This window comes from Tremella mesenterica, assembly GCF_000271645.1.
Source record: "Tremella mesenterica DSM 1558 unplaced genomic scaffold TREMEscaffold_4, whole genome shotgun sequence".
Taxonomy (NCBI): Eukaryota; Fungi; Basidiomycota; class Tremellomycetes; order Tremellales; family Tremellaceae; genus Tremella; species Tremella mesenterica.
This window is the reverse complement of record NW_006711228.1, coordinates 526,068-533,577: the sequence shown is the minus strand read 5'-3', so window position 1 is coordinate 533,577 and position 7,510 is coordinate 526,068. Positions and strand designations below refer to the sequence as shown.

The window sequence follows — 7,510 nt, the reverse complement described above, 5'->3', positions numbered from 1 at the left end:
CAGCTGGCAATCTCGATAGAGCGTATCAGCCATATGATGAGGTTTTCCTTCTGCTTCCAATCTTTCTCCGTGACACCAAGTGTGCTTTGAACCGCCCATTCAGGTTCCGTTAATTTCCCTTCGTTCGGTCCATTCAGGTCGGTGAGAGTAGCGGCGGGATCATTCGCTCCGGAAGGTACATCGTCCGAGATTGTGGGAGAACGAGAGGAAAGTGTAGGTCCAGAAGGTCTACGACCTTCTTCCAATTGTTTTTCGCTGATTTGAGCCATTGTTCTTGTTCTTGTTATGTTTGATTATTTGTGAAATGTTGTGTTGAAGGGGGTGTCGATGGATGATATTATAGAGAACGTGTATCGACAACGTGGGTCTAAAGTTGATTCGACGTGGATCCGTCGAGTCGACACTATGATCTTAGTCTTGAACGATAGTTCAGAAATGATGTGACCACTGGTGGCGAATAAGTGGAAGGATGAAGTACTTGATAGGAAAAGAAGGTAGAGGGAAGAGGGAAGAGACCTATTGAATCACCGCTAAATTTGAGAGACGTGTTATATATATCTGCTCTGACCGACTCGGTGTACCGGTGTACCGTACTGTACTCGGTGTTGTGATGGGTGAAAGGAGCGGAGACAAAGATTACTATGTAGTTGACCGACGGTCGTCGGCCGTCGGTCTCAAATCAGAACAGACGTTCTCAAGCTTTTTTCCTTTTCGATCTCCCCGGACAAGGAAAGGTGTATGATACTTTAGCTCGGGAAGACGGGGAAGATTGAACAAAGTGAACTTTGATAAGAAATACGAGTAATCTACCTCCGTACTATTTACATATTTGAATACATCTTTACAACGAGACATCTTAAGGGGGGTGGTGCTTTGGCGCATGCGGTGACGGGCCTAGATCATTGAAAAATCGAGGTTGAGTCGGTGTGCTCGGTGATGGAGATCGGTGACGCACAAACCTGTCGATCGCCGATGACTAAGTTTTTTTCTTCCTTTTTTGCCCCATGCGTATTCCGGCGGCAAAATTTTCTGACTAGTCCTCTGCTTTCACGCCTGGAAGAGGTCCGGGCATGGTCTTTTTCCAAAGGAGCTAAACAATCAGGGAACAAGATAGATCTGAAGAGATCTGAAAAGATCTGAAGTGCGTCTTCTTCCTTTGTGCCAGAAGGAGACCGACGGCCGACGGTCATGATGACGACTTTCATAAGATGACTCACTTTGTGTTCTTTCCGTCGGTCGAATCTGACTGAGTGTCTTAATCTCCCTCGGTCATAGGTGATGAATCGTTCTGGCCGATGTCAGAAACAACGGATATGAACATGGATCGCACCATAGTGAAAAGTGGAAGGGTACTTGCTGCGTTCGAAAATGGGTCTAGACCCAAGGCTGGTTTCTGAGTGATCCGTGTAGGCTGCATAGTAGGGGCGCGGGGCGCAGGGCGCATTGCTTGGACGCAGCGTTTCATCCGAAACTGAAACACATGTTTTGGCCCCGCGGCCCCGAGTCCTCAACGATCGACTAGTTACCTAGACTCGGACACCGTAAATGTCAGAGCCAACTTGCCTAACTTACAGCCTACATGGCTGCAGTAAGAGTACGAGTACTGGCTAGGAGTAGTGTTCACTTTCCAAGTGATATATGTCTTGCACTATCTCTCAAGAGCCCGTAACCTGTTTCATGTCAACTCGAACCTCATATTCTCATAGTTAAGTGTTTGCTGTCAAATCCGAGGCGTCAGCGACAACCAAGCATCGGTCACAACGATCGCGATAGAAGTATGTATGTGCGAGTCCTGTTTCCACCTTCAACATTTCATACAATCAGTGCTACATACATTCTCCGTCATACGTTCGCGGTGACTCGTCACCATCTAGGTCCGTTGATCAGCTGATGTGAAGATCGGGATGTTTAGACTTGTAAAAAGCCCAACGACCGTCTACCATCTCTGCGCCTTTCTTGGGGTTGGGATAATACCTGTGTTTCAGCCTCGTTCTGAATGTGTACAGTATACCATTTCGAACATCTGGTAAGAGGTTTGTCAAAATGCGATGTGGGGAAGAGGAAGAAATGTCAAATTATCGAAGTAGAATATTCACCCAAGACATTTGAGACAAAGAGGTGGGAAGGGAGGGATGGAAGATGACATACCAAACTAAATCCTTGTACACTTTTCCATCGGAATTGACGTAGTCGTAGTATTTTGCGAGACCTGAAAATGAGTGATGTCCGTGTTTGAGCCCGGATCATGAGACGATAAGGCGTATGAGACGGAAACATGAGACGACAAGGTGAATGAAACAGAAACATGTGAGGGGAGATCACAAGAGACATTGCTAATATGAGACTGGTGATCATATGATACATTGATATCATGACACGGAGGATCATCTCAGAGATTTCAGGGGATATGCAGTATCTGAAGAGAACCTAAGGGTAGAGAAGGGACAAAGTATGCAACGTGATAAGCAGGAAGACTCACCCTTCCAAGGACAAGTACTTTCCGTCTTTGAAGGTTTGAATTTAGATTTATCTTTCACTGCTTCTTCTTTGAAATAATAACTGGAGTCAATTAGATTCGCCAAGTATCATTATGAATTTAACAATGATTCAACGAAACTCTGGACCATCATTCAAACTAGTACAATGATCCAAGTGTCAAATCATAAATATCATCAAATCTGAATTGACATAGAGCTGAGGGATACTCAATCATACATTTGGGATTACCGGTATGTTGAGGATAGTGATTGAGATAGGTATGAACATGTTTGAGTGTTGAATCTCAAGAGAGCGATTGTAATAGAGATGGAATGATAAAGAACGATTGACACTCACTTGCCTTCAACAGTCTCCGTCTGATCTTTAGGAGCTGAAGCTAAGATCTCTTCACCTAGAGAAACTGTGATTTGTGGAGACATGTTATGATAATTCTAGTTCTGCTTGTCGCAAAATGTGAAAGGGTTGATAGATCGTAGTAAAGAGAAGACGAACCAATGTTCTTGGTTATATAGTGGTGGTGAAGAGATCGTTACCGGTTTGTCATACTACCGGTCATCCGGCATTGCGTCATTTGTTCGGTCGTGGTCAACCAATTCACCATCACCGACCTCAATTCCATCTTCTAGCGCGTAGCGACGAGTCCATTGTCACGGCAATGATGATGATAACTGATCGTATAGTCAGTGCAGATGGTCACATTGAAGATGACAAGTTGTTCGTAAAAACAAGTAACTTATCAGCACTGATATCCAAACTCATTTCATATGCACATTCAATGCATTCATCGTTGTTTAGAAAAACCAGGACTTGAAAAGAACTGTCCCCTATTGTCGTCTAAATGCTAAAATTCATCGACCATGATGGGGGGAAAACCTCCTTTTCTATCCTAATCGTTCATTGCTTGCCATCCATGGCATTTCTATAGCGCCCTTTTCATCTCTATTGTGTTGATGTAAAGCCGCGAATAAATGCCCAGACGGTCCATGCTCTTGTCAATGATGAATGCAGGGTATATTGTTACAGTGCTCGTGTAGTCTCTAAAATCGTCCATGTCGAAAAAAAGGGGGTGGACACGGGAGTGAGGAGACGATGATTTCTTGCGCTGTCTTGTGGGGGGAAATACGGGAAGACTTGGAACGGAAACGAGTCGAGTATCGAATCATGAGTCTAGACAGAAAGTTGGGAAATGGGATAGGACGAGACGATGTCGAGTGATGGAAGCGGGGAGGAGACGGAATTGTGAAGGAAAAGCAAAAGAAAGAGAGGGGACAGAAGGGATGGAGGGAGGGAGGGAGGGGGAATCGGATCTTTGACATAAAAAGGTGAATCACCACCAGCTAGTACTGGCGGGAGCAGGAGTGAAACCACCAGCAGCAGCACCGCCGTATCCACCAAAACCACCACCACCACCACCGCCATAACCGCCACCTCCATAACCACCACCTCCTCCTCCGTTTCTGGCTCCAGCACCATATCCACCTCCACCTCCACCGCCAGCACGGGCGTCTCTACCTCCACCGCGTCCACCACCGCGACCACGTGCGGGGCGGCTAGAGAAGCCGAAAGAACGTTCCGAAGATATGTCGATCAGGAACTGCGGGACAGTCTGATGCGCTTCAGTGAGGAGGTCGACAAGGTCACGAGCGAGGTTCAGATTGTTACGGTTGAAGAAAGCTGTGGAAGTTCCGGTGTTACCAGCACGACCGGTACGACCGATACGATGAGTGTATTCGGCAACGTCGGTAGGAAGGTCGTAAAGGATGACATGAGTGACATTGGGAATATCCAAACCACGAGCAGCGACGGCTGTAGCCACGAGGATCGGAGCACGACCAGTCCTAAAAGCTAGCAGAGCAGCTTCACGTTCACGCTGAGTTCGATCTCCGTGAATAGAGGTAGCATTGTGACGTTGAGCACAAAGGAAGTCGCATAGGTTATCGGCCATGCGTTTCGTTTCAACGAAGACCAATACCAAACCGCCAGATTCTTCAGCAAGGAGTAAGTCGAGGAGAAGAGAGCGCTTGTCGTGGTCATCGACATATTCGACGCGCTGAGTGATGTTTTCCGAAGTGGAACCCACACGTCCTACAGAGAGGAATATATATTCTTTAAGGAAAGTACGAGCGAGTAATTGAATCTCTTTGGGGAAAGTAGCCGAGAACATGAGTGTTTGACGTTGCATGACACCGGGCATATCTTCACCTTCAACGATACGACGGATCTGAGGTTCGAAACCCATATCAAGCATTCGATCAGCTTCGTCAAGTACGAGATACTTGATGTTGGAAAGAGAAATCTTTCCACGTTCGATGAGATCGACAAGACGACCGGGTGTGGCGGAGAGCATGTCGCAACCCCTGTCGAGAGCACGGATCTGTTGACCGATATCGGCACCACCATAAACGACCGCGGGTCGGACCCAAGAACGGTATGCGAATTTACGAGCTTCGTCGTGGATTTGGGATACGAGCTCACGAGTGGGAGCGAGGATCAAAGCGGTAGGATAGGACTTTTTCCTTCCGTAACCGAAATTGTCGGGGGGAGGAGCAGAAGGTCCGACGGCGTACATGGCGGACAAAATGGGAAAGAGGAAACCACCTGTTTTACCTGAACCCGTCTGGGCACAGGCCATGAGGTCACGACCATTCGCAACGATGGGAATCGAGTATTTCTGAACGGGGGTGGGGGTGGTATAACGAGCTAAACGGATGTTCTCAAGAAGAACAGGATCAATAGGCGGGTTGGTGAATTCCAACACAGGTTCAGGAACACCTTGACCGGTAGCCTCGACGGGAATATCGGCATATTTATCAAAGTTTATACCAGTGGCTTGATGAACACCATCACCCTCTACGCCAAAGAGTTCAGCCTCAAGACGAGGGTTACGTGGACCTATAACATGACCATTTTTCCAAGATCCGAATCCAGGAGGACCGGAACCGAAGCTTCTTTCGACAGGACGTCTGGGAGCACCCCAACCTCCGTCTTCGGGAGGTCCAGCGGAGACCCTTGCAGGTGGGATGTAAGCCCCACGGGTGGGAGGGGTTGCCGCAGGAGTAGGAAGACCAGCAGGACCAGTTTGATATCCGTTGGAAGTAGGTACGAAATTCGCTGCTGGTTGAGCAGGTGCGTTGCGAAGGTGCGGCGGGACATAAGCTGGTCGCGTGGGATTAAGAGCAATCGAATCTGGAAACGAATGTCAACACATATCAATCAACAGTGAGAATGAAGAAGACTCACTAAATTTCTTCTCTAAACCAGTAGTGCCATTGGTACTTGCATTAGTACCGTTGACATTGTTGACAGGGGGGTTTGTCATTATCTTGTTTTTTTGTGGATGGGTGGCGAATTGACTTGATTCAGTCTTGTAAGAGACAATTGATCTTTCTCCTTAATGTTCGAATGACACGAAAGGGAAAGAAAGACTGAGGATGGGTGATTTTATGATAACTTGAGTGAAGTGTATGTGACCAGATGGTCGGACGATGTGATTGAAGGAGAATGTCAAAGATGAGAAAAAGGGGGAAGAAGGGAGGGGAAAAAAGTCATTTAAGGAATTTCAGGATAAATATAGAGTAAATAAATAAATAAATTCAATCAAGAGACAAAGACGCGTCGGGGTACCAACTTGCGTACTCAGATACTAAACCCCGTCAACCGTCGTCATTGAACTACTTAAATTACTGTGCATCGCATCATATACACCCTTTCTTTTCACTTGACAGTTAGCATCTATCCCTTCTGAAATCTTCACGGGAATCTCACAATGGTGAGTTGACTCTGTATCCACAACATGCAAACTAACAATATAGGCCAGTAACGCAGGTCAGCTCATCTCCTTTCTGAAGGCCCGTGCTCTATTGTCACAGACATCACTCCATGGGATACATGGAGTCCTTGCTGATAGTCAGAATACCGAGAAGCTTTCGCTTTATTCGATAAAAAAGGTACCGGTCAAGTGCCAAGGGAATCATTAGGAGAACTTCTCAGATCTTTAGGTCAAAACCCCACTCAGGCCGAGGTGACGGAATTGGAAAGGCAAGTTGGGGCGACATGTGAGTTTAGACTCTGATCACCGAGTAGAGAAGAAGTATGGGTTGATGTTCGTAGTTGGATATGATCAATTTCTTCAGGTTTTGAATAGACCAGACGGATGGAAACCAGCCGGTACAGCGGGTTAGTTATCAGTCATCAATCATCAGTCTTAACCTTCTCTACCGTCTACGTATTCAAACTTCGGTTTCTTACCTATCTTTCATTTTCTCAATCACTCATTCTTCGACTTGTGAATCTCAACATCACTCATTCTTCGACTTGTGAATCTCAACATCACTCATTTTTTGACCTGTGAATCTCAACAAATTCACGAACTTTCAAGTCGCAAGAGGATCATACCTCAAGATCTATGATATGATACCACCCAAGTTCAGGTAAGAATTGACAAAACAGACGAATTTATCAAAGGTTTCCAAGTGTTCGATAAAGCGGGAAACGGATTCATCGGTGCTGGTGAATTACGTTACGTCCTCACTCAACTCGGTGAAAAAATGTCAGATGAAGAAGTTGATGAACTTCTCAAAGGGTTTCCCGTACAGTGAGTCTCGTCATACCTGTCTCTACTCGTCAGTAGTGAGCTGGTGTTTCTCAATTTGCTGAAAGTCGTGCAACAAAATCTAAACGTGGAGAGCGTATGTTTAGTTTGAAACTGTTTGGGGATTTAAGGGAAATGGGTCAATTGTGAACCGAGAAGTTGACGGATGGTTGACGTTCAGGGACGGTCAAATCAATTATCATTCTTTCGTCAGATCCATTCTTGCCCAATGATCCGAGTTTACCGATGGAATGACAGAAACGATGAATTGATATCGGTCCGAAGGAGGATTGACTGTATGTTTTACGATTTGACGATTATGCACCGTCCATTTCTGTTTTCTTTTGGGTCCATTCGCTTTTTGCTTTTGGGTCCATTCGTCATGCGCCCACCATGCGCGACAAATGGTTGTTACTGTAT

The 7,510-nt window shown here is 46.1% G+C and overlaps 3 protein-coding genes across 3 annotated transcripts; 1 reads left to right on the top strand and 2 right to left on the bottom strand.

Annotated features, from left to right (window-relative positions):
• Nucleotides 1–1,883: 1,883 nt before the first annotated feature.
• TREMEDRAFT_61634 (uncharacterized protein) lies at nt 1,884–2,918 on the bottom strand (the record flags this gene model as incomplete). Its single annotated transcript, XM_007004064.1, has 4 exons — nt 1,884–1,974; nt 2,149–2,209; nt 2,480–2,559; nt 2,836–2,918. The coding sequence occupies 4 exons, from the start codon at nt 2,916–2,918 to the stop codon at nt 1,884–1,886; spliced, it is 315 nt and encodes a 104-aa protein (XP_007004126.1).
• A 908-nt stretch (nt 2,919–3,826) lies between these two features.
• Nucleotides 3,827–5,844, bottom strand: TREMEDRAFT_43516 (uncharacterized protein; the record flags this gene model as incomplete). The annotated part of the gene is made up of 2 exons (XM_007003914.1): nt 5,740–5,844; nt 3,827–5,685 (listed from the first exon to the last, which is right to left on the bottom strand). The coding sequence occupies exons 1-2, from the start codon at nt 5,816–5,818 to the stop codon at nt 3,827–3,829; spliced, it is 1,938 nt and encodes a 645-aa protein (XP_007003976.1). The 5' UTR covers nt 5,819–5,844.
• A 448-nt stretch (nt 5,845–6,292) lies between these two features.
• On the top strand, nt 6,293–7,323 carry TREMEDRAFT_68331 (uncharacterized protein; the record flags this gene model as incomplete). Its single annotated transcript, XM_007004221.1, has 5 exons — nt 6,293–6,311; nt 6,411–6,554; nt 6,610–6,675; nt 6,949–7,093; nt 7,272–7,323. The coding sequence occupies 5 exons, from the start codon at nt 6,293–6,295 to the stop codon at nt 7,321–7,323; spliced, it is 426 nt and encodes a 141-aa protein (XP_007004283.1).
• Nucleotides 7,324–7,510: the final 187 nt, after the last annotated feature.